This window comes from Corapipo altera, unplaced genomic scaffold, assembly GCF_003945725.1.
Source record: "Corapipo altera isolate COAL_440 unplaced genomic scaffold, ASM394572v1 70, whole genome shotgun sequence".
NCBI lineage: Eukaryota > Metazoa > Chordata > Aves > Passeriformes > Pipridae > Corapipo > Corapipo altera.
In genome coordinates, this window is record NW_020884911.1 from 517596 (window position 1) to 543361 (window position 25766).

Here is a 25766-nt window from a genome sequence, read left to right on the forward strand (position 1 = left end):
GTGTGCTGCAGATTGATAGAAGAATCAACTGCTACTTTGCTAAAAGACTTTCTAGTTTGCCCTATAGCTACCGATGGAATCATTCAGCCAAGAAATTAACTTTTTCCCCTTTTACCTGCTTTATGTATCTGCTAAGCAGGCTGCTGGCTGCCAGGGAATGTTATTATGCAGTTAAATGTTTGGTATTTAAGACTCTTATCAGAAAAGAAACAGAGGCCACACTATTTTGTTTTTATAGTAGGAGGAAGGTTTTTGCTTTCCTTTCTTCAGTGCATTAGCAGTTGTTAATCTGAGTTTATAGGAAGTTTTCCCCACAGATTAAAAAGTTAAAAACCTTGAATTTAGAGCATTCTTTAAACTGCAATATACAAAGCAATGAACCTGAGCAGCCTTGACCTATATAGGCCAGACCTCCAGCAGGGTGGGAATCGCGGTTGGAATTGGGAGGTGTGGGGAAAGACGAGTTTATTTTGGAGTGCTGGGTTGCTCAGTTAGAGCAGGTGGTGTGGGAGATGGGGTTTCTAACCCATGGAAAAGTTGACATCGGTGCTAGAACGTCAAAGGCTCATGCTGTGACTTGGGATATCCAGGATATGGATCACGGAACTGGTTTCACTTACCAGCACTGGAATTCCTTCAGGCAGGTTGGGATCCAGGGACTGTGTGATGAGCCCACCAGTGGCACATCCTAGGGACTAAGGACAATCCTAGAAACGGTCTGCCAGTGATGGTCAGTCTCCCAATGGCCTGAATGCCCCCAGGAATACCTGGTACGTCTTTGAGATGGAGGATATGCACCCTTTTGGGGTCCCAGTTTTTGTGGGAGTCCTTAAGCTCAGAAGTCCCACACTGAGGAGGTCCATCCCAGCTGGCAGAGCTCCTGAAACCTTTGTGCTATGAAGTCTGGCTTCTTCAACTTGGAGGCACTTTCTTGAAGCCTTCTGAAGATGTTGGACTCCTGCAGGCTGGCACTGCTGTGTCTGTTGGCACCTCCCAGGAACACCTTGAGCCCCCTTCCCTGGGAAAGGGGTGTTCCCAGGTGAGGGAGTGCCTGGCAGGGACAGGCCTCTCACTGGACCTGCCCTCCAGAGCTCTCACCTGGTTGTCTGCTGCCAGGGGACACTGGGCCCTTCTGTCAGCCCTAGTGGAATGGCTTTTCCTGTCTCTGTTCTCCTCAGAACACTCTAATGATGATTAGAGCGATGGGGTTTGGCCCTGGAGGATGGTGGGAGCCTGCCCTCCAAACCAGGCGAGGACTGAAGGTGTGTTTGTGCAGAGACTTTATTCAGCTCCCAGCTGGGGTGACCTGAAGTTCAGCCATTTGGTGACTGTTCTGGGCAAGACACCTCCAGGTTTGCCCTGTTCTGGTGGTAAAAGCAGCGCCTGGACCAACATAATCTGTCACATTTCTGCTTTGAGAACGCAAAGGTGCTGAAGGGATGATTATTTCTCTGCAATCCAAGAGAAGCTTGTTAGGGATGTGTCTGCTGTGACTCTGCCAAGAGCTTGTGCCTGTTTGAATTCCATTTGTTTTGGAACACTGCATCCAGGAGCTGCCAAAGCCATGCAGGACTGGCAGGAGGCATTTGAAAGCACCAGCTAATTAATTAGGAGGAACCTGAGAGCAGTGGTGATGGAATAAGCTGTGAACTTAATCTGAGTAGCAAACCTTTGCTTCTTCTTAAAATAACTTCATGGCTTTTTGTTCTGCTTCTTGTTACGTGGAATTTGAGCTTTTTTAAGGGACCCTGGTCACAGACCAGACAAGATGCCTTTGTCTCCTTTCAGCTGGGCTCGGCAGCTGACTTTGTGTGGGAGGGAGAGGTCAGGCAGTGAAAGAGAGGGGAGAGGTGTGGAGGTGACTGTAAATTGTCCTGCTGGGATTTGGGGCTGGAAAGGAAGCCCTGCTCAGTGTGAACAAGGGCATTACGATGGCTAATTTTGGCTTTGCATAAACTGGTGGTGACCCTGCAGTGGTGGTGGTGGCAGTAGCCACTCCTCCTGAATTGTCCTGATTGAGTAGGTTTGCAAAGGAAAAAAGGCAAGTACTAAAACACTGGGATTTAGCAGGAGAGCTGTTGTACTCCTGGACCTGTTTTTTTTTTTGTGCAAGTTCAACAGTTCTTGGAGGAAAGTGCCATTGAAAATGTGTCTGGTGGGTGCCCCAGGAGGGAAAGGGAATGGTGTGAGCTGAGGAGCTGCCCTTCCTCTGTGCTGTGGTGTAGCAGCCAGGCAAGAGCAGAAGGCCCCCATTTTCACACTGGGATGCACGGAATGCATGCCAGGGGATTGTGTAATATTAATGCCGTGGCAAACACTTGAATGCTGTGGTAGCTCTCTCTCCAGAAAGCAGTATGCCATCCTCCAGAAGCTCCACTTGCAGCAGTGTGTGTCCCCATGTGTGTCCTTCAGCCACGTCCCACTGTGTGTTTCAGGTGCCACAGGCTGGAGGACGGGCGGGAATTGGCACCGAGGCAGCCGTGCCAAGAGAACAGTTCCATCCAGCCACAGCCTTCCTGGGCTGCCCCACTCCAGCTGTCTCGGCCACGGGAGGTTTGGGAATGCAGCAGGAGCCTCCCCAGCCCCCATTCCCTGAGGGATGTGGTGCCCAGAACCAGAGCAGCGCTGCTGGAGAGACCGAGGGGTCCCTGGAGGGAGCACACGGGGACCTGGCTGCCAGCGAGGAAGGCTCTGAGCAGCTCCTCTCCTCAGCTCCTGACCCCACACCAGCCACCCCCGAGGAGGGACAGCTGCAGGGAGGTGTTCCAGGTACGGCAGCAGGAGCAGGCAGTGAACTGCAGGGTGTGGCAGCCTCTGGGCGTGTGTTCTGCTGCAAGGTGTTAACACTGGGAACAGTCAGAGCCTCTTGTAGTGCACTCCTTTCCCCTGAAAAAAGCTTTGTCCAGCTTCTCTGTTTGATTGTTCCTCCAGAGCTGATTGAGTCTGGTAGCTGGTCTCTGTGCCAGGGTGGTTTTTGAGGAGTGTGCCACGTTTGTTCCCAGACCCCAGAGCCTCCTCAGACTCCCCCTTGTGAGAGGAGTGTGGAAGGACACGGGGCTGTGGGCAGGGAAACCCACAGCCGAGGGAAGCAGAAGGATGGATGGATGCTCACACACACACGTGTGAAGGGACAGGGCTGAACAAAAAGTGTGGGTAGCCTTGGTTTCATTTCCTACACTAGGGTTTAGTCCTTGGTCCTGCTGACGTTTTGGGAAGAATAATGAATTCCTCTTTTTTTTTTTAATTTATTGTTACAGGATCAAAGTCTGTGCTGAGTAACTGGTGGGCTGGCCCAGAGGAGAGCAGTGCAGAGCTCCTGGTGTCCAGCAGTGCCGAGGAGGGGGTGACCCCCAGCACTGCCAGCGCCCAGCAGGAGCGGGATGGGGATGCCCAGGCTGGGGAGGGCTCCCCACTGAGCTCCATCCTGGCACAGCAGGAGCCCTCAGACAGCTCAGCACCACACAGGTATGGCCTCCCCTGATTTCTGTCTGCTCACTGTCTGTGGTCCGGAGGCTGCAGCTCAGCCAGACTGCTCAGGGCACTACAGCCCAAAGCTCTCACCTGTCCTGTGGGATTTGGACCTGTGCTGGAGGTTTGGTGGCTTCAGGTACCTCCCTCGGGGCAGAGCTGGCCGAGTGAAGGGTGTTTGTTGTTCAAATGCAATAGCTGTTCTTCAGACGTACACAAATCTTCCCCCGATGGCTCTGTATGGCAAGTACCTGTCACTCTCTGAGCAGCCTGTTTTGTGTGGACCAGAACTGCCAGTTGGTTCAACCTTTTGGCCATTTGTCTGGAAATAGAAAAGGAGGGAGAACAAGGACAGTGCAGTGCAGCCCCGTGTCCTCTGGTGCCGTGTGACAGTGTGGGGTTGTGTGGCCAAGGACTGCAGTGCCACAGCAGTGCCTGTGACATCCAGCACAGCCGGATTGTCGGCCTTGCAACGCCCTCATGAGACAGGGAAGTGCATCCCCACCCCAGCAGGGCAGTGCCCACCCAGAGATGGTCCCTGGGGCTGGCCCAGGTCCCTCCTTTGCCAAGCACTTTGACAGTCCTTTGCCAAGCACTGTCATCCCTTCCCAGGTCCCCACTGGGGTTTCAGTGGGACATCAGGCAGCGACCACACGCAGAGGAAACCAGTGCTTTTACCCCTGGAGAGCAGGGGTAAAGTGCTCCTGGGGAACCAGTTCTCTTCTGCCCCTTGGCTGAGTTTTCCCATCCTGGTTGTTTGCAGCTTTTAAACCTGTTCAGTGCTTCTGTTCCCCCAGCACTCCTGGTCCGTGGTCTCGGTGCTGAGGTCAGGATTGGTTGGAGTGTTAATAGGTGACAGCTGAGCAGAAACTGGCACTCCTGTAACTTTATCATCTCACATTTGCGTCGGGCTGTTGCTCGCTATGGAAACATCGCCTAATTTACATGTAAATAGCTTTTCCCCAGTGTTTCCTTTGTATCACACCTGTTAATCACGGCGGGGCCGGGGGAGTGCCGGTCCCTGCCAGAGCTGAGCACCGGCAGTTCAACCTTGTGTTCTGTCCCTGGCCAGGCCTGGCTGTGCCGAGGCTGGGGAGAATTCCAGGGAAATCACACACGAGCTGAAACCACGGCGGGGAGGGTCCCTCCCCGGGATGCCGAGCTGAAAGCTGCCCTCCCTCAAGGCCGGGGGAAGTGGGGTCACCACTGCTGGCTGTTTCTGCAGCAAAGATACGGATTTTGATTTGTTTTACCTGAAAATGAAAAGGCACGTAAGCTGGCAGGAGAGGAGGATCTTGTGGAGGGAGGAGCAGTAGTTCCCTTGTCGTCCTTCTGGCCGGGTGGGCTTTCCAAGGCACCCAAAATTCAGCGTGTACCCTTGAGCCTTGCAAAATAATCATTGAGCTAAAGAACTTGTGGAAAGGCTGCCAAGTGATCAGTGCATGAATGTCAGTTGTATGAGTTGCACAGAATGCAGCTTTCTTTGGCCAGAGTGTATCGTGCCACGGATTCACAACAGCAATAATTCCAGCCCCTGTGGTTTTCTCTTGCCGAATTCCTACTCTGGCTGGAGAAATGTGCTGACATTATACCAAGCTCTGTGTATTTGCTGTCTGAAGTCAAAATCTCTGTAACCTGGGCTCTCCCACTGCAGCAGTGTTGTTGCTGTGGCATCCAGAGGAAGCACTGTTCCCTCTCCAGGGGCACTGGGGCCGTTTGTGCACTATTGGGGAATTATCTGAACAAAGTGCAAAGGATGGCCTTGAAAGGAGCAGAGACCACGGCTGACTGCAGAGGCAAAACAAAATCCTTGTTGTGTGCCAGGAAGCCACAAGTTTTCATCTTTGGAGCAAATGCCTCTCCTGTCTTACTGCAGAGGTGCCAGTCTCTGTTTTTTAAGGAGTTTGGGGGGGGGGGGGTTTCCCCATGGTTAAGAGTTGGCAGGTCATGTGTTAGCTCTGGATGAGTTCAGCCTCATTTCCAGGTGCCTTCCCCAGCTAAAGGAGTGGTTACCCTGACATCTGGATGTTTTCACAACCAGACCCACGTGAGCCTGGGCTTTGTTTTCTGGTGATCAGCCTCCACCATGTGGGGGCTCGTTGGGCTTGTGAAGGCACCAGGACTGCCCTCCCGACAGCTCCAGCCCTGGGTCGGAGCTGCTGATCCGAGGGGAAAGGCTCTGTGTCCTCTTAACCATTCCTTACAGCACCCAGCCCTTTCTTTGAGCCTTAAACCCGGGGGGGAGAGGCTGGGGGAGAGGGTCTCTGAGAATTAGTGCAGAGAAAGATGATGACTATTTTAAGGCTGGTGCTGAGGGGGTGGAAAAAGGCAGAGCTTATGCCAGTGCTGCTTCAGCTGCATTGAGGGGGACTTAGCACAGATGGATTGTGCATTACAAAATGTAACACATAATTCAAGCTGTCAGCTTAATCAGACTGTTTCCAGGAAGCAACCTGTAAAAGAGAAGGACCTCTTGTTTGCTGACCTCTGATCCGTAGCCTGCTGCAGATTGTCATACATTTTGTTTTTCTTTATGTTGGTGTCCCTTCCTTCCCCTTCCCTTTTTATTATTGTATCCCTCTCGAGTGGCACCCTGGAAGGACCACCCAGCGGGAGGAAAACAATGGGAAACGAGCCTGCCTCTGGAATACAGGGTTTGTAAGGCTGGGGGAAAAGAGAAAGCACTGTTTAACTGCCTATGTGATCTCCCGGGTATTGTTTTGCTTATTAAATGTCTAGGAAACTCGACCAAAGGCACGGCAGCTCCCACTTAATTGTTCACTGTTGCCCAACACTCCGAGGGAAAGCACATCTTTGGGTACAGCTCAACCCGAGGGCGAAAACGCTGCAGGTTTTTGTGCTCAGAGCTGCTCAGCCGGGGCACTGCGAGCCGGGGTTAACTGTGGAAACGTGTCAGCTCCTGCACACGGAGCAGAGAAATTAAACTCCCTCCTGCCCCAGCTGGGGTGTTCATCGCTGGTGGAGACCTGGGCTGGGAGCCCCACAAAGCGGCAGCCGGGGCCCTGAATAGCCATTTACACCCCTGGTCCGGGATTAGCCGCCGCATTGTTTCAGCGGTTAAGTCCTCATTTGCATCATTATAGAGGTGCAGCCTCATCAAAACCCCTCTGAGGTCCCCGGGCTGTCCCCATACCTGTAGGTGGTCACCAGATTTGTTTCGATTGTGGAGGTGAAGGAATTAAACTGCTCGGCACAGGGGTAATTTCCATGTGGCATCTCAGCCCGGGCTGATTTTTTGATGGTTGGTTTGCTCGTGGTTTTTTGGTTTGTTTTTTTTTTTTTCCTTCCTACACAGCTCGGGCAGTGTGGTTTTGCTGTTTGCTTTGAAAAGCTCAGACGAGAGTGGGTTTTTTTCCAAGGGCTGCAACGGGAATGTATTTTCAATACCTGTGCACTTCGGGTGGCTCCAAGCCCTGTTTGTCTATCCTGGGATGCTGGCAGGGCATCCCGGCCCTCCGGAGGCAGGGAAACACAGTAACTCCAGAGACTTCTCAGCCAGTCACTCCTGTGATCTGCAACGCGAGTCTCTGGACAGGGAATATGATTTTGAGAAGCAATTTTATTTTTCTACGAGGCAGAAGATGCACGTGGCCTTTAAAAACAGCAAAAGTGCGTTTGGTTTGTTTGTTTTGTTTTGTTTTGTTTTTTCCCCAGTGCATATGGCACAAGGACAAGCAAGAATTAGTTGGGTTTTTTTCAGTCTCTTTAACGCGGGAACGAAAACAATTTCCATTCTGTCTTGCTTAGCTCCTGTCTAGACCTTCCTCCCGTCGCAGGCTCCGCAGTGCTCAAGTGCTGGCAGGATCGTGGCACTCGTGAGCGCTGAAGGAGGGGCTCTCTGCCGATACCTGGCTCTCCTGCCGAGGCTGATATGCCTGCCGGCACTAATACCTTGTTGTGTCTCCTGAATGGTTTCTTAGGGACAAACACTCGTGGAGTTAATTGGAATTCACTCCTCTGTGAAACTTCACTGGAGCAACTGGAAAAAACAAACATCTCTGGCAAACAAGGTTGCAGCGCTGAGATTTTCTACGTTAAAAGACGAGCCAGGGGCAGTGGGTGCTCAGCTGTGCCCTGTGGAGTGAGGCCTCAGGGGTGAGATAGGGATGCAGGAAAGGTGAGGTGTGTCTGGATCCTGAGCCTCAGGACAGGGACAGACACGGTGACAATGGTGACCCCGGCCCAACTTCCTCACGTCTGCAGAAGTCACAAGTGGCTTCTTACAGTTCCCACCCTGAGCATTTTCAAAGTAAAAAGTGGTAATTAATGACAAACGTGATGGCTTTTCCCACCATGTGTTGACCCCCTTGTCCAGACCAAGGAGTGTCACATGTGGGGTGTCCCACTGACGGTGCCAGCTTTGTTCCTCAGGGACACGGATGTGCTGCAGAGTCACCTGAGCCACCATTCCCTGTTCCTGGAGCAGCACCGGGCTCGGGCCCCGGAGGGAGCAGCAGAGATGTCTGACGACCTGCTGGCTTTGGGCGAGGAGGCACAGGACAGCCAGGTGGGCACCTGCACCTTATAATATGTACTTTTTGGTTTTTTGGCCCAGGGCGGTGACTTCTTTCTCTGAGGGCTTTAGGGTGTTCTGGGAGCCCCACTGGGTGGTGGTGCTGCACAGCTGGGCTGCAGGGGAAGGTGCAGAAAGGGGCCTTTGAGCTCCTGATGTACAAATAGAGCTGTTGAGTCCATCGGCTCCATCCCTGTCAGCACCTCTGGTCCGCGGCAGGTTGGTGATGACCAGCAGCAGGTCCAGCTTCCTCGTCTCTGATCACTGAACCATGTCTGCCTTCTGTTCTAACTCCCTGTCACATCAATGAGGAGGGAGCAGGCTCAGGACAATAAAATTTTCTCCTGAATCCAAAACGTTTTGGCTAGAAATCAGTTACAGATCAGTTAGGAAACCTGGAGTTCTCTGAGGTTCCTCCTCAGCACCAGAGGCTCATTGTGTTGTTAAACAGCTGTTTACTGAACGTGAAGTCGGAGTAGATTTCACTATTTTGTGTCCCAAAACAAACTCCAGAGGAACACCCTGCAAGTAGGGTAATTTAACACCTAACAGAAACACACTGGATGCAGATTTCCCTGGGAAGCACAGATCAGCCTGAAGGTTGGGGGACGCTCCAGGTGGAGAATAACGGGCTGTGGCTATTCTTGTTTTTAATGCTGCAGGCTCTGCCGGTGCTGAGAGAGGCCCTTCCAGGAGAGTGTGGGGATAGGTCACCTGTCCAGGGTGAAGAGTCGTCCTGCAGTCTGCCATCGATGCCGACAGACGGCGGGGAAGGGGAGCGGGCGGAACGCGCTGCCCGGCTCACCGGCACGGGAGAACCAGGTAACGGGGTCACAGGGCTGGACCTGTGCCCAGGTTCCTGCTCTGGACACGAGTGTGTTCTGCCCAGATCCCCAGGAGGCTGTGCCATAGCCACTGGCAAATTAGTGTGGATTTGTAATAGATTTGGGGGATTTTCCGAAATATCTCAGCATCGCTTGTCATTCTGGTTACTTCCCAAAATCAGTGATACCTGTGGTGGTGGGACTTTCTTCAGGAGTTAAAAAGCCAAGCCCTGTGGTGTGTGCACATGTTTACAAAGCATCTCCTGTTCAGAAACAGGAGAATGTATTCGCTGTCTTTTGTTACTAAGCCAGACTGCAGAAGGACTTACCAAAACCAGAAGGGTTCATGGGGGGGGAAGCATGCGGGGCTATTTCCCAGCTCAGGAGGTGAAGGTATCTGGGAATCCAGTTAATTTCTGTGGCTAAGGAAGGAATATATCAGTGCAGTGAGGGCAGCTCGCTCGCTCTGCCCTCGGAGCATCCCTTCCATCCCAGGCTGGGCACAGTTAGGCTGCCGTGCTCTTTACACAGCAGATGCAAACACGCTGCTTCAGGTCTCCTAAATTCATGCAACTGTTATTTGCAGAGGTGGCACAGACTTTGATTTAAGCTGATTTCCACGGTGGGTGTGATCCCCTCTGCTGCTGCTGGCCAGGAGCACAGCGTTGCCGTGGGTTTGTTGTTTCCCAAATCCCGTCGGGTCTCCAGTTCTTTTAAGATGTTTGGTTGGCTGGGCCTTGTCTGGGGAAGCTACAGAGAGGCAGGGCGGCTGTGGCACGGGGTGAGTTCCCAGTAATGGATAGTTTAGATCAATAAAGAAGAGATAACAAAAGTGAGAAATTAAAGGGAGTGGGGCTTAAAAGCAAACAAACGGGTCTGATCGCCGCCGCTTTGAAAGGGTTTCATTACGGCGCGTTCGCATCCAGGAGTCACAAGCTCGTGTGAAGATGGGAGCGGGGAAGAAAGCACAGTGGAAAAGATTCCTATTTACAGGTAGAAGGGGTGGCTGCATATTAACCTCGAGCCCAGCATCCAGCCTGATTATCCAGTCAGACCGTGGTGGTTCGGTGCTGCGGGGCCGCTCACAGGGGGCACGTTCAGCCGCTGCACACGGAGCACAGAGAGGAAACATCAGGTCAGACAGTCCAGCTCACACTGGCACAAACCAAGGTGGAGAGCAACAGGGCCTGTTGGATTCCTTGTAGTCCTGTTGCACACTCAGTCCATGTGGATATCTGGCCGACGAGCCTTTCGGGGCCGGGATGGGTGTTACAGGGTCAGTCTCCGTGGGGAAGATCCAGTAATTATTGGGCAAACCACACGTGTTCCTGGTTTGGTTCTCTCCTCGAGGAGAGACTGTGGGTCGTTAGAACAAGCGTGGGGCAGAGCCCTGCTGGTGGGGGCTGTGCCTGTGCCAGCCAGGAGCCGTGGCTGTGCCTCCTGTACCAAAACTGCCTGAGAGCACGAATTTTGGGCAATAAGGCTTTACCCTGCTCTGTCCCCCTGCCCAGCTCCCTCATGCTGTCGTGTTTGACCACAAAGGTGCTGGTGCAGGTCTGTCCTCAGCTGCTCCTGCAGCCCTTGCTAGGGCTCCCTCCAGCCAGCGCCATCGCTGATATTCCCAAGGAGGATTCCGGCTCCCAGGTTTGGATCTCTGTAGCTGCCAAGGGGTTTGGTTTGCTTCTCCCCACCCTGAGTTTTATGACTTGCCAGTCCTGGTTTTAGCCACTGTTTTGCCTACGAGTGTGTCAGGGAATTCTCTGTTGCAGGTTTTCCTGCCAGGGACCCTGGGGGGCTGTTCCACGTCAGTCAGGCAAGAGCCACGTCCTGGTGATCATCCCCCTTCCCGACCTCTCCCGACTGTCTCACAGAACAGACATGCAAACACAGATGCTTCCTGTGTGTAAAAATGGCAATAAACTCCTTACCCAAACCCAGTAACTGCAGTTTAAATCCATCCCTTCAGAGGGCGCTGTGTTGGCTGTTCTGCAGCCACGTTTTCCCCAGGAACGAGGCTTCTCACCCCTCACTTGAAAGCCAAGTTGCTCCTTTCAGACACGATTCATCTTCAGCCCATGATCTTCTCCAGGCTCCTTGTTGTGCTCCCGCTCCTCCCTGCCAGCCAGCTGCTCTTTCCTTTTTATCATCATTATTTGCTGTGGCCCCAGAGCTCTGAAGTTTTTCTGTGCCTAAAATAGAAGCGGTGGCTTTTGGGCTGGAACGACTCGTTCTGGGGTTTTAGTTGAACTGATACTTGATGTCCATCCACATAAGATTATTTTGCTGTGTGACTTTTTCTGTGCTTAAGGGATACAAATTTGGGGTGGTTTTTTGTTTTGTTTTTTTTTTTTTTCTTCAGTATTTGCTGAGTTCTTGAAGCTTTGGTTTGAAACACCAGAAACCTTTTGAGGCTTTGGGGTTTGATGGACTTTGCTGTGGGAGCCGTGTGGACGCTCTTCCGAGCGGTCTTTGGGATGGCACTTTAGGAATGCTTCTGGGCTTTTGGTTTATTGAAAAGAGAACCAAAACATTTATTTACTCTAATGTTCTGCGAATATTCCTGAAGTATTTGCGTTGGCTCTTTAATGCCTGAGGGGGAGGAAGGAGGTGGCTGTAGGGAAAGGGATTTGGGGTGTGGGGTGTCCCTCAGAGACAGCCTGGGCTGGTACCTGGAGCTCCTCTGCACAGAGGCTTGGGCAGGGATCTGCCGAGCACTTCCCACCCGGAGCAGGACACGGGAGCTCTGAAAACCCCTGTCTGTGGTCAGCTGGGGGCGTGGGGGCACCGTAACTCGTAGCACGAGCGTGGGTTTGTTCCTAGAGCCCTGTCCGGAGCTCGTGGAAGGCTGTGCAGGGATAATTGGCTTTAAAAGGATCATATCTGGTGCACGGTCTCGCCCAGAGAGGAGCTGGGCTGATAACAGCCATCTCCTTTGATAGCAGGTTATGTGAGGATACAGGGGGATATCTGGGCTCCTTCTCATCTCCTCCGAGGACGCTTTGTTTTTTATCAGGGAAGACGCGCAAAAGAAATTGTTCAGCTCTTTGGCTGTTCCTGAGGTAGGTGAATAATGTGAGATTAAAAAGGATAAAATCCATTATTTCTTGTTTTGCTGGATGGCTGCTTAAGAGTCTCATTTATGAGTAGGAAATTGCTGATTTTATTGAAGGGGCAGGCTTGTTAAATCTTTAACAAAACCAGATTCTCTCTCTCTCCCCCCTTCATTTGTGTCTCTGATTTGAACAGACATTAAGGCCATGCAGGATTTGAATAAAAATGGTGTAACTGCTCCACTCATTGGGCTCTGCTTTCACAACGGCCTGTGTGTCACCTTCCAGCTCCCCTCCAGGTGTAAAATATCCAATATGGGAACAAGGAGGAAAAGCCCTCTGAAGAAGAAAAAAAATTAGCCCTTCTTTATATACCCTAAGGGAACATGAAAGAGCACCAACCCGATCCTGCTTCCCTTTCCAGGCCACCTTTAATGAGCCAATAATCCTGCCAGCGCTCTGCCCACGCCCACACCTCCTTCCCCATGGGCTCCTCCTTTGAGCTGGAGGCTCAAAGGTTCCCAGGCTCCTCTTGGAGTGCACTAATAAAGGCATTAATAAGTCTCACCCAACTTTTCCCTTCGTTTGATATCTTCCATTCGCCTGTGATGGAGGAAGTTCCTCCCTGTGCCACAGGCTGTGGCTGCTGGGGCTGCCAGAGCTGCCCTGGGGCAGCTCCAGGCTGGATGCTGGGCTTAAATCAGGCTGGGGGATGGCCTCCAGGAGGGGGTGTTTGACACTGAGGTTCCTAAAAGACCCCAGGGGCTTTTTAGAGCTGTGAATTCTGGGTGGAAAGTCTTCCACCTTTAAGCAGAGGCAGCAGCTTCTGAAGGCATCCTCAGTGGATTGCCCCAGTCCACTGGGCAGCCCAGAGACTCCTGGTGGGAGGGAGGCATTGTACTGTGGAGGATTGTTTATAAGAACATTTATCCCTTTATTTAATTTAAAGGATGGGGATGTATCTGTTGGTGTTTGACTGCAAGCACAGTGGTCAGTGCGAGGGGGTGGAGGAGCTCGTTCCTCTGTGCATGAGGTTTTCCCAGGAAAACCAGCAACCTGGAGATCTACCTTTCCCATTTCCAGGCAGAGAGGGTCAGATATGCAAAGGAGCCTTTTTAAAGTGGGATTTGTGCTTGAGCATCGTGTGCTTTGGAAACAAATATAAAGATGAGCAATTGTCTGACTCCAGTGAATGAATCCATTTGCTTCTGCCTTTTTATTTTAAACAGATCTTTACAGAATGGAAATGAGATCCACAGAGCAGGGGGGAAAAGGGAAGAAAGGAAAGTGTGGATCAAAGGCTTTGAAATAGTTGTTTGGTTTGCCCTTTAAGTCATAAAAATCCCAAGACGTGTCTAATCCAATTTTTATTGAATTTATTTATTTATTATTGTCTAATAATTTGTCTAATTCAAGAGAATGGTTGAAAACACTGAGACATCAAATAATATTGAAAGAACTGTAACATTTTAAAATAATCTACATTTAAGGGGAAGGAGAAAAGAAATAACCTTGCTTCTGATTAAAGTAAATGGGAACTTGGGGATTAAAAAAAAAAAAAAAAAGTAAAAATACTCCAGAAATCCTTTAAAAGCTTTGCTTAGAGTTGCCATGATCCAAAACAGTTCTGAAGAGAAGCTCTGTGCTTGCTCCTTTTTCTGAAAGGAGGCAAAAGGTGTGAAAAACTTTCCCAGTTTGGAAGAAATCCCCCTCACAGCCTAATTGCTGGGGAGGGGGTGTTGTTTCCCTGGTTTGAGCTGATTTCCACTCCACCAGGAGCTGCCATTGCTGCTGCTCTGCTCACACCACGGCATCCCATGGGAAACTGGAGCTGTGCTGCTGGGGGGGGATCCAGCTGTTGGGATTGGGGTGTTCACAGCTCCTGTTTTTCCTGCCCAGGTCGGGATATGGACGAGGACAGTTCCAAAGCCAGTGACAGCCGGGAGGCGCCTCAGGAAACCAGCTCTTCGTCAGATGGAATAGTCCTTCCCTTCTCCAGGTAAAGGCATCGGATCTGTAACCTTGGAAATGCTTCCCCAGCACGAGAAACACTGACAGGAAACCACCAAAGCTCCCGTGATTTTTTTTTTTTAATTGTTATTGTTGGGGTTTTTTCACTTGAACCTGGGTTGAAGTTTGTGTTTCTGTTCGTGTAACAGAACACGGAGGGTTTGAACACCTCAGGAACGGTCTGTGCCAAAGCCAGGTGTGGTCTGGCAGCTGCTGTTCCTTGTTTAAGGCTCAGTTGACACCCCGGTGAACCCCAGCCAAGCATCTCCAGCTGCTTTCGGGGGCAGGACGGATCAGGATCAGGAGAGGGGCAGCCAGGGAGCAGAGTGTGCCAGCACTGAGGAGGTGGGGTTCTCCTCTGTGTGTCTGAGGTGTAAACCAGGTGTAACTGATAGTGCTGCCTGTGGGCTCAGGGGGGTTATGTTTGATACTGGCTGTTTAGAAGGTGCCTTTCTGGCTTCCAACGGAGGATGTTAATTCACCTGAGGGGTGCAGGGTGTGCTGGTTTCATTAAAAAAGGAGAGGAAAGGTGGTTTGTGTGTTTTAACCTTTGGGTCCATGGGCAGTGCTGTTGGATGCTCCCTGTGCTCGTCACTGGCGTGGGACAGGGATCAAATCGGTGCTCGGGAAGCAGCAGAAAATGGGGATAATGCAGCTGGCTCCTGGAATGCTGGCCAGGCTTTTGGTCCTTCCCTGCCCCTGTTGGAGCAGCTCAGCTCGTGGGTGCTGTGGCTCCAGCTGGAAAACCACCGGTGGGGACACTGGGGAGGGACTGCAGGGCCTTCAGGCAGGTTATGAACTCCTCCCGTGTCCATGACACACGGAGCTTCCTGGAGGGTGTTTTTAGGTTGCTGTGGGTGAGGCCAGTTCCAGTTCTGCACTTGGTGTTAGGATGACAGTGTTTCTAGAATTCAAGCCCAGTAAATACAGGCTGTAACCAAGTATCGATGAACGGTGTTCCTGCTTTTGTGTGGGATTAGTTCTTACCATGTCAGGTTCAAGTTTTTTTCTCCTCTTTTAGATTTTCTTGGGACTATGAGAACGGTGTTCCAAATCATCCTACCTCGTGCTTTGAAATGCAAGGGTGGTCCTATAGCTGAGTTTTGGAAGTGTTAAATGCTAGCCCTTCCCTGAAGCCTGCAACAGCAAGAGGAGCAGGATCAGGCCCTGAGAACTTTCTTAGAGGATCACTGAATCTGAATAAAACACGTAATTTAAAATGAAATATTTCTTATTTAAAAAAAAAAAAAAATCCTCTGCAAGCATTCTCCCCACTGCTGCTGCACTGCTGGCCACGTCTGACTTGATCAGATGCTGTTTGGTTTTTTTGCCTTTTTTTTTTTTTCCCCTCCCAATTGCTGTTTGTGGTAGATTTCAAATCGTTCCCTCTGCCCCATAGTTTCAGGCCTTCCGGTGCTCGGCGGCAGCACACGTCGTGCGCCGATACGTGATGATGCTGCCTTGAAAAAAAAAAACCATAATAAATCTCTTACAGTGGCTTAGAGTTGGCTTTTCTAAAGGACTCAAAGCCAGGGCAGCCTTCCCAGCGCGGGGTTTGGGAACAGCCCCTTTGGATGCCGGAGGGCGGCCGAAGGAGGGAGGAAGAGGGAGAGATGTTTGCAGCCAGGCCGTGCCGTGGTTCCTGGGCTCCCTGCAGCCACTCCTCGGGCTTTATTGCTTTCACAAGTGGTCTCAAACCCACTACTTGAGAATAAACATCCCTGCGAGCTCGGCCGTGGCACTTTATAAATTCTCCTTTGCCGCGTTTTGTCACTGAGCTGATGAGTGACCCCGGCGCAGACCCCGCCGGACCGGAATAAAAACCGTGGCTCCTCTGATGTCCCCCAGACAATAATTATCATGTGCCAGTTAAGCCCAAACTACAGCTGAGGGATTTTACTTTAAAGCGGAGGCTCGGGCGCAAAAATGCATTTATAGCTCTTTGTCTGGCACCTCATTATGTGTGGGCCTGATTCATTAAGTAATTGGTTTGCAGTTGTTTACATGAGTATTAAGGCTTTCTATTCAGCAGCCTTTGAGATACACATTGTGCAAATGTTGCATGTTATGAATGCGGAATGAGGGGCCGGGGCCCGGCCCTATTGGCTAAACACTGCACGCTGTTGAAAAGCAAGAGAAAGACATTGGGTGCTGCTTTGCATAGCAATGACTTTCTTAATAAGCTTTACAGATTGATACACACAAGCTATAAAAGATGCAAAGAGATACTCTTAGCACATTTATCCATGCTCGTTTCACTATTATGGGCCTGGAGAAGGGAAGAATTGAGGGCTTTCATACTCGGGTTTTCAGTGCGTGTCTTCAGTGCATGAGACTTAATAGAATCCGATGTTTATTGTATTATAAATCATGGGGAAGTAGGCAGATCTGCAACAGTTTATTATTAAAGATTCTTTCAATGTAAATCTTTTTCTGCCATTGTATTTCCTACAGCAAAATCATTTTGTGGTTGAGTGGGGATGAAAGGCATAATGTACGACGGAGTGAGTCTTAATAGGAAACTGCTCTCCGAGTAAAGACCACTTGTTCCCTTTTGTTCGGCGGTGCATGCCAGAGCTTCCTCTCCTCCCGCAAACGCCGCCGGCTCTACCTCCGTGGCGAGGGAGCCGCTCGTCCCTGGCCTCCTCTGCTTTGCCGGGGGATGTTTCCCCGCACGCAGACCCTGCACCTTTGGTTGGCAGGGTTGGCGCGTTGCGGCGGGCGAGAGGCGTCAAACCCCGCGGTCCTTGGGGGGAGAAGGTATCAGGAGTCAGGGGCTGAGCCGTGGCCGAGCGCAGGCGGGCGGCCGGCGATGTGTGTGGCATTCCTGGGCGGCTGTAGCGATGGATGCGGCCAGTGGAGGTCACTCGTTTTCTGGGAATTCCCCGTTTCGGATGCGAGCGGTTTTTTATTTTTCCTTTGACTCGTTCGGGCTGTCTCGTTTCGAAATAATCTGGAGATTAAAGATGCGTTATCAGCCGAGAACCAAAGCGGGGTTCGGATTTGTCGGGACACCAACACGGTGTAAAGTGTTGTAAACTTTGATTAATCTGCTCAAGGACTCCGGGGGGGTCTCTGAAGGCAGTTTTTCAGCCGAAAGGAGCCGTTTTACCCAACACAGATGTAGTGACGTGCAAAAAGAAGTTGGCAGAGTCTAATTCATCTCTTAATTACTCTCTGGGTGATGTTTAACGTGGCCCCGTTGGCTTTGGCCATCGGGGGGCACTCGGGCTCTGTGCATCCCCCGCCTCCCCCCTGCCCAAACCAATCCTGACCCCAATCCAAACCAATCCCCCCTGCCCAAACCAATCTCTGCTTGTCTCCGAGGAGAGTTCCCAGAGGTTTGGGGCTGGGAGAGCTCAGGAGATGCACAGATGCATTTCTCCTGGAAATACAGAGAAAGTGGCACTGTGTGGGTCTGGATTCCTGAGAGGGGCACCCAGAATCCAGCCAGGATCTGATTGTTTCATCCCCCCGACGTACTCTGTTGTCAGATGGCTTCCGTAAGAAGCTGGCTGAGAATTCCAGCCCGATTTTCCCCTGTCACAGCTGTTTCTGTGAGCTTTGTTTCCTCCCCCTGAGCCCCCAGCTGTGGCAGAGGCAGCGATGTTGTGGTGGCGATGCCCTGCCAGGTTTGTGGGGAGAGGCACCAACATCTGCCCGCTGAGGACAGAAGGAATAGTGAATTTTTTGGCAGTGCCCCTGCTCTCCTGCACAGCTCCCTCACAGCGCTGTGATGTGTCTTTGTGTTAGTGGGGTTTTCTGTTTCAGCCTGGTGGATCTAAACAGAGAATGGTCTCAGACACAGCTTGATAGAAATCTCTGTATCCTAAAATAAAGGTCATGCTGCTTACAGTGTAATTACTGAAATTCAATGTTATTACTCCAATTCCAGTGTGATGAATGGACTTTTGAGTCTATACTGACTCTGTAAATGTGTGTAGTAGATGGACTGTATATATTTGGCTTTCCAGGGTGGGGAAATCTCTTGGCTTTTGGGATTTCCCAAATTTCTTTGGTGTCTTTTTCACTCGACACTTAAAAATAGAGGTTCAACAGGTGCTTTAGCAAAAAGGTAATCTGGTCAAAGTAAAAAATTTTCTTCTGTTTTCCAGCAATCCCCCTCAATTAACGTGCCTCTTGTTGTCCTGGAATTTTCCTCTTAATATTAATTTTCCGTATGGAGGAAAAAAAAAATATTTTCTTGGAGCTTTTTAATTTCTTACTGTTGCAGCATCTTCAATACAAAAAAAAAAAAAGCCTGTTTCATCAGAGAAATGGAGAGATTAAAAGGCCCTTTGAAGTGAAACTGGTTTGGGTTTTTTTCTTTGTTAGGGCCTGGGTTGAGTTTGGAATTATTTTAGGGGAGAAGCAAAAGTGTAAATGGCTCTGGGAGGGTCAGGCCGGGGGATTAGTCGGGGTGGTGGAAGGGGCCTTGCTGCGTTTGCACCCCGGACGTTCCCGGCGGGCTCTGTGGTCATTGTGTGCTCCCTGCTCGCTGCAGCTGCATCTCACCGGCTTCACCCGCTGCTCCAGCCCTAATTCCAGGATTTATTCCCTGTTCCCCAGCCCCTGGCAGCGTTTTCCAGGCTCAGTTTGGGGGAGCTGCCATTTCCCGCCTGGCCTCTCCGACGTCCTCGCTCCGTTTGCCGTATCCCCGCGGCATTTTCCTGTGCCCACGGCTCCTTGCTGGCTCCCTGCTCCCTGTGTCCCTCTCTGGGCATGGCTGTGTCGTGCCAGCGCCCGGCTCTGGGCTGTCTGGGGAGTGAACCCCATTCCACGTGTGGTGGATCAGCCCTGGGAGGATGAACCCCAGTGAAGGGATGGTGTTGGGTAGGACACAAACACCTGTCTGCCCCTTCCCCTGTCTTTCTCTTTGTGGGAAGCTGGCTTGGCAGTGGGAAGGTCTCCAGACCTTCCTACAGCCACGGTGGTCCTTCTCCATGAGACCACCAGCCTTTGGCTGTGCCTGGAGGACCAAATCCTGCAGCTCTGGGTGGTCCTGCACTGGTGGTCCCTGGTGGTCCTTGGCAGGGTGTCGGTGTTGGGCCCCAGTCACTGACCCACCGGCGTTTGCTCTAGGATTGAAGCATGGAGAGAAGTGGGACAAAAAGTCCCTCCTGGGGAACCCCCTGGCATGGCTGAATAACAGAACCCCCTGCTCCCTTCCCAGCAGTGTGGCCAGAGGGGAAGCAGTGGCTGCTGCTGCTGCCTGAGCTCCTGCTCAGCCACTGGGACCTGAAATGGTTCCCATGCCAGCTGCCCCAGGAGGCACCTTGCCAGCTGGAGCTCTCCAACGAGTGGCTTTTTGCTCCACACCCAGGGGAGAACAGCACAGCACATGGAGCACCTCCTGGGGAATGCTGAGGGTCAGGAGATCTCACCCAAGGGAGCAAGAGTTTGAGGTGTTCAGTGTATTCCAGAGGCTCCGGCTTCAAATGCTCGCTGGGAATTCTGTTGAGGGAACGTCTTTGAAGGAGAAGCTGGGCTGTGAGGCAGTGTGGGGTTTGGCTTGGAATAAAAGGGAAAGGCACTGGGATGGTGCACTCAAGGAACGTTGGAGAAACATTTAGAGCCCAACATTTTATAGTTTCTTACTGAATACATTAATAATTAGCGGTATCACTGTGAGTACTTCACTGGTGCTGTCACTTGGTTCCCATCTTGGTGGAACCTGGGCTGGGTTTAATGTTCTGGGAATTTCTGTCCACAGAGAGGGAGCCTGTGTGCCAATGGCATTCACAGCCTGAGGAGAAGGAACGGGATTTGAACAGTGTGAGCTTTCTCTGGGTTAAAAGGAAGAGTGGCTGCACCCTGGTAGCTGCAATGTATGAAACTCTCTGCTTTACGTGTGGCTTTCCAGCTGCAATCCCAAATTCTGACTGCCAGGGAGCAACACGAGCAAGGAATCATCCCTGCTTTTTTTTTGTCTCCTTCACAGATGCCTCCACAATGTTGAAATGTTTTTAACTCCCCACTTTAAGGACTTCTGTATCGGCTGCCAGGTTTTTCCATCAACCACAGCAAATGGCAGGACATTTCAGAGAGCTGACTGAGTCCTGTTGTGGCCGTGGCCACAGCTTCCAGCTGCACCTTGACATTGGCTTATATTTCACTGCTTGGCCCAGTGATGGCCCAAATATCTCCTATTTGATCTTCCTTATTAAAATCAGCTGCAGGTTTATTTTTAGGGCTTCTTGCAGGGCCGTTGCTGTAACAGTTAATTCTCCCCCATCGTTGCCCCCCGTGTGATTATTCCCCAGCCCCAACACAATGCACGCGCTGCACACAAAAGATCAAAATGATTCCAGCTTGTTTGAGAGATTCAAAAGGGCCTGTGATGCTCCAGACACAAGAGCAGCCATTTACCAGAGCAGGCTCGGGCTGCACACACATCAAGGTAGATCAAAGGCAGCGGAGATTGCACATTTCCATGGGGCCGGGGGACAGCCGGGAATCGGGAATCGCGGGTCCGCAGGAGCATGCAGGGAGGAGAAGGGAAGGAAGGAAGCGCAGGAGCAGCACTGGGGTGCTTTCATTTTCGTTTGGATTTTGTCTTTACGTACTCTGTGTGCTCTGGAAGGCTGCAAAAGCTCGACAGGGCCCTGCTCCTTTGTACCTGGATTCAGTGCTGGTGTAGATCAGTGCCGTTACCTGGGAATGAGTCCAGGAACAACTGCACCAGTGTTCCTGCTGCATGTGGATTCCTCCACCTTTTAGGTGAAGAAACCCTCGATAAAATAGTTATTAAAAAAAAAAAAAAGTAGTTACAAAAGTTACTGATATTTTTTTAAAACGATCTCACAGTATTTTTTAAAAAGTCACTTTTAATCTGTGACATTGTGCTGATTATTTGAAATCTTTTACAGGACGGAGACGCGGAAGGAGAAAGTAACTGCCATAAAATCCAAAGGTAAGAGACAAGTGTTACACTACTGAAAATCAGTGTCTTGTGTAATTTATACTGGAAGAGCCCTCCCACAACTACGTTACGACCTGTATAAAGTATGGAGACAGGAAAGTGTGGAATTGCCCTGTCTCAACACAGGAGCCAGCAGGAAGCTGAGGAGAACAAATTCTAGGACAGAGAGGAGGTGTTTGTGGTGCAGGTGGTGTGGAAGGAGTCAAGATCTTTGCAGGGTTTAGTCAAATGACTGTGAGCTGCAAGTGGAGCAAACCCAGAGAAGGAAAAGCCTGAGGTTTCCTTGGTTTTCCCACAGCAGGGCCACAGCAGGACATGGGTGCAGCTGGATGGTTTTGTCCATTGCCAGGCTGGTTTTGTTCTGAGTTGGTGTGTGGACCCTGCACGTTTTCGCTCCCCAACATTCCAGTTCTCCCTTTTGCCCACCCCAAGTCCCTCAGGGGCCTGCAGACACCTCTAGCTGAGCCTCCTGCCAGCGAGGCAGCGCGGGGAGCCCTTTGCCTGGAGCCCCACTCCAGGTGCTTGGCAGCTGGAATGGCACAGTCCTAGAGGCGTGGCACTGAGCCGAGGTACGGATGCCATCAGCAGTGGCTGCTTTGGTGCCACTTGAAAGGCTCTCACATCCCCAGCCCCTTTCCTGGAGCCGTTCTGTGCGTGCGGGAGCGAGTGCGGGGCTCGCTCTGATGTTCCCGGCGGAGCACAGCCCTGCGGCCCAGGGGGCCGGGATGGAGGATGAAAGATGCAGCTGCTGCATTTGTAGATAAGGTGTTTGTGGAGCTGGTGCCGTCAGAGGCCTTAGCAGGGCCTCAGACACAAGCTGCAGTGTGTGTGTGAGCGTGACAGCCTTCCTCCCTCTGCCGCCTCATTCCAGGCGTTGCGGCTCCCGCACTGCCTTTGGAGAGCCAGCAGCCTCTGGAATGGTTGGGAACAGAGAGCACAGCCCTGTCAGCCGCTGCAGCCTTGACTTCAGGTGCCACACTTCCCACTCTGTTTTATCCCCGGGTCAAATGAATTTACATATTGAGAAATCTCTCGGGCACTCTGAATTGCAGGGGGGTTTCTGTTGATGTCAGGGAAAGGGTTTGCCAGTTCCCAGAGCTGTCAGTTAAAGCCATGTCTTCTGTGGAGATCCGGCCTGCCCGGGTCTGATCTGATCTCCAAGTGGTGATTTTTCGCTTGTGACGTCACTGCCATGTTTGTGCCAACTCTGCGATGTCATGGCCCGCTGGTGACTTCACCGCGGGGTCAAGTAGCAGCGGGAGAAAGGGGAAGAGAATAGACAAAGCTGCAATTCAGGCAGCAGCTGGTCAAGTAAATTGGTTGGAGTGGAAATGTTCTGCCCAGCTACCTTGAGGCACAATGGAGTGGGAGTGCTGAATGAAGCCGCTGTCCGGGCACAGCCGCTCTGCCCCGGGCACCGTGCGGGGCCGGACACACAACCTGGGCTGGGGGCTTCAGACTGCTCCTCCTCCATCAGCCACAGGGCCTGTGACAGAGGGCACCCCCGTGGAAAGGGTTTTACTACTGTGGTTTCTGTGTCCTCCCCCGCAGCGTTCTGGGGCGAATCGGACGACAGCAGCTCTGAGCTCGAGGCCGCCCTGCGCCCGCAGACCCACAGCGCCCAGTCAGACGACTTCGATGACTTCTATGCTTGAGATTCCCTGCTGGCTTCTGGGGAGCAGCAGAAGCATTGTTTCAGAGCCCACTCACACTCACAGTGAGTGTGCTGTGGGCTGAAGCGCTGCTCGTCACTTTACGGGCAAAGGAAATGTAAATACAAAATAAACATGATAGGTCCTACACGCTGTACATGTGCTCTGTCTGACCTGCTCTGACAGTAACCCTGCCCCCTGAGAACCCCCTCCTGAGGCTTGTCTGCACTCCACTGTTTGGACTCCAGAGCTAGACGTGGTTTGGAAAGCAGCAGACGAGCATTGTGGGTGCGCAGACAGGCACTGCCGGGGCGGGCTGGCTTGTTTGATCTTTATCTTCTTCTGCGACAGATCAAGAAGAAGAAATGCATAAAATGTCCATTTGTAATTCAGCACATTTTGGAATAGAGCAGCGTTTACGTGTGTAGAGCCCCAGTGCTTTCCTGCTTTTCCCTGCTTTGTGAAATCTGTGCTGGTGCTGCTGTGTGGACATCACAGTAATTGGATGACTCTAGGAGCTTCATGCATTTTTAATTTCCTTCTTTTCATTCCTTTTATCTAAAATTAAGTTCATTAAACATGAGATTTTCTTTCGAAAGGAAGAAACCAGGGGACATATTAAAAAAAAAGCTGTTCATCATGATGACAAGTTCAAAAGCAGAAACCAGCACCCCAATTAAACTGTGCTGTGCTGCAGCCCCACGTCTGCCACAGCCACCAATCTCCACACCCTGTCCCTCAAAAACAACTTAAAAATGGTACATTTAATTTAATAAAAACACTTGGGCTGAGAGCTCAACAGTTTGAAATAATGGCTCACAGAAAGCTTGGAAGTGAGCAGAAACCCTTGGTACAGCTGGCTGCTGTGGGTTACAGTCCAGCATTGGTGAGGGGGCAGCCTGGAATGTTCTGGGATTTGGGAAATCAGCTGCACCAAGGATGGAGCCAGGTGAGTCCAGATGAGGTTTTTCCTTGTGCGCTGCAGCAGCATCGCCTGGGAGAGCTGAATCATGTCTGAACCCAGCATGTGAGGGCTGGCGTGTCATCACTCCTCACTGCCTTTTCCTTATCATCCCTAATTCCTGGTAACTCACTCTGGATGGTCCTACCCATCTGCAAATGTAAGCTCCCCAGTATCCCAGCACAGACTGGCTGTGGGTACGGGATGGCTCAGGCAATGTCAGCCCAAGGTTCAGCTGGAAAAGTCTCTCCAGCAGCCCGTGCTGCCGCGTGACATTGCCTCGGATCTGCGGCGTCTGTGCAGCTTTAAGCTCTTCCCGAGCGATTCCCGGCTGTTGATGTCAGCCCGCTGTATATCTGCTGGCATGACACCAGCCTGTGGGGTTTCCATCCCTCAGTCCGGCTCAGCCCCCGCCGTGTGGCCCATGACAGGTGACGGATGGCTGCGGGAGCCGAGCACGGGCAATCTCTGCCTCTCGGTGTCGGAGCGATAGCCGAGTTCCTCCGCAGCAGCAGCAGCATTTGTGATGCTCTTATTGTGCACAGGCTCATTAGATGCAAAACATCCTGCCAGTCAACTTTGCTCCGCTCCTTCACAGCTGTCACGCCGCAGCCAGGGACGATGGCAGGTGACGCTGACGGATGAAGGGAATGGAATCAATACAGCCCGGGCAGATTTCCATCGGCACGCCACTCATCCCTGGAAAATACCCTAATGGGAAGCCTTCCCTGCTCCTGTTCGCGGTGACACGGCGCTCCGTGCGCTTCTCATGGACACACAGTTCGGAGGTGGGGCCCGGGCTAGTGCCCTGGCGTGGCTGCTGATGCTGAGACCAACTTTTCAAGGAGTTGTTTGTTGCAGCATTAATTATTCCAGCACTTGTTTACCCAAGTAATTATGAGATAAGACGATCGCGTTTCATTTGCGTCCCGCCAGCCTTCTGTTTTTCTTTGGCATTATCAGAAAAACAACTGATTGCCCATCAATACAAACCAAATGTTAATGCTAAGCTGCCATACTCCGCACGAAATTCCAGGACGAGAAGCACTACAATAGGAAGCTTCAATCAGGGAACTGTTTTGTAAGGAACAGATAAAGGACAATCTTTAGCTGATACCACAGGTGTGGTGCCACTACAAAGTTGCTGGGGAAATTTATTCAAGTCACAGATTTTATTGAGAGGAACGACAACAGAAAACGGCTTAACAACAGCCAAGTGAGGATAAGAATAATGAGAGACACAATATTGGGTTAATTTGTTCTACAGAGAATTAGCCCAGTACCAAGGTTCCCCTCCGCTCCCCAAATTGGCGGCATTGACTCAACAAGCACTGCTGAGATTTTGTTATTTTTGTTAATGATTCCCGGGCTGCTTTTCCCTGTCCTCGCCCCTGTCCCTGCCCTCCTGACAGAGCTGCTGTGCGGCAGCGGGACACGGCGGAGCGCCAAATCTGCCTCGTGTTAATCCCGTTTAATACCCGAATGTTTAATTCCATTTCGGCGCCGTCAAACAGCCACAAATTAATAGTATTTGCTTATGCCACGGGCAGAGCGAGGGGATGGGGGCTCTTTGCCTCGTGCCGCTGTCGTGGATCACATGGAGCCATTTCACACCGGCTGCGTCTGGAAACGTCCCCTTCTGAGGGGACAGAGCGGCCGTGCCCTGAATCGATTTTGGTGTTGCAAAATGTGGAGTATGTCAAGATTATCTTAAGTCAGGATGTTCTCTGTTGTTTGATCTTTGTATACTTTCGAGCCTCATCAGCAAGAAAGGAGACCTGGTCAGTGGGACAGGCAGCAGCTGCATCCCTCAGTGAGGGCATCCAGGAACTAACAAGTTTTAGGGATACAGTAAATCAAGATGTTAACGTCTGTCTATGTATGCATTATTAACTTGGCGAAATACTCAAGGTCTGCGTGTCCTACAGCTGAACTATGTTCACTGTAATACTAAAAATCACGCCTACAGGTCGAAAAAGACCCTGCGCAGGTGAAAAGGACGCAGGGAAGTTGATGTGACTCGCGTAACTTGCATGAAAATTACTGATCAATCCTAGTAGAGGGGCTGTGCTTGGGAAGTTACTAACTCCGGCTTTTTGCGTGTAAATAACGGCACATTTGTGGAATACACCGAGCACTCGGGGTTGGGCAGCGCTGAAATAAATCACCAATGTCTCTGCCATGTGTCGTTTACTGGCTCGTTGGGCACCCCTGCCGTGTGCTGCTGCCGCCCGAACCGCCCCACGGCGGCAGCCCGCGCTTGGCTTTTATTAGCACGGGTCTAACGGAGGGTGTTTTTCCTGACAAACTGCCTGTTCAGGGCTGTGGGGCAGCGGTTCCCCCCC

General features: G+C 51.4%; 2 protein-coding genes across 5 annotated transcripts in view; both read left to right on the forward strand.

The window, feature by feature from the left end:
• KIZ (kizuna centrosomal protein) overlaps positions 1 to 22608 on the forward strand; it is a 101520-nt gene extending 78912 nt beyond the window's left edge. For 2 of the 4 annotated variants that reach the window (XM_027654007.1, XM_027654008.1), the window contains exons 5-12: positions 1179 to 1262; positions 2436 to 2769; positions 3258 to 3465; positions 7861 to 7996; positions 8665 to 8824; positions 13776 to 13875; positions 20756 to 20799; positions 22360 to 22608. In XM_027654007.1, coding sequence (XP_027509808.1) covers positions 1179 to 1262; positions 2436 to 2769; positions 3258 to 3465; positions 7861 to 7996; positions 8665 to 8824; positions 13776 to 13875; positions 20756 to 20799; positions 22360 to 22463 — 1170 coding nt within the window. In that variant the 3' untranslated portion in view covers positions 22464 to 22608. The remainder of the gene's footprint in view (positions 1 to 1178; positions 1263 to 2435; positions 2770 to 3257; positions 3466 to 7860; positions 7997 to 8664; positions 8825 to 13775; positions 13876 to 20755; positions 20800 to 22359) is intronic. The other 2 variants (XM_027654009.1, XM_027654010.1) reach the window with 1 other exon arrangement.
• A 1454-nt stretch (positions 22609 to 24062) lies between these two features.
• The window catches only part of XRN2 (5'-3' exoribonuclease 2), a 38354-nt gene continuing 36650 nt past the window's right edge, over positions 24063 to 25766 (forward strand). The window contains exon 1 of the mRNA XM_027653794.1: positions 24063 to 24209. Within this exon, the coding sequence (XP_027509595.1) occupies positions 24063 to 24209 (147 nt within the window). The remainder of the gene's footprint in view (positions 24210 to 25766) is intronic.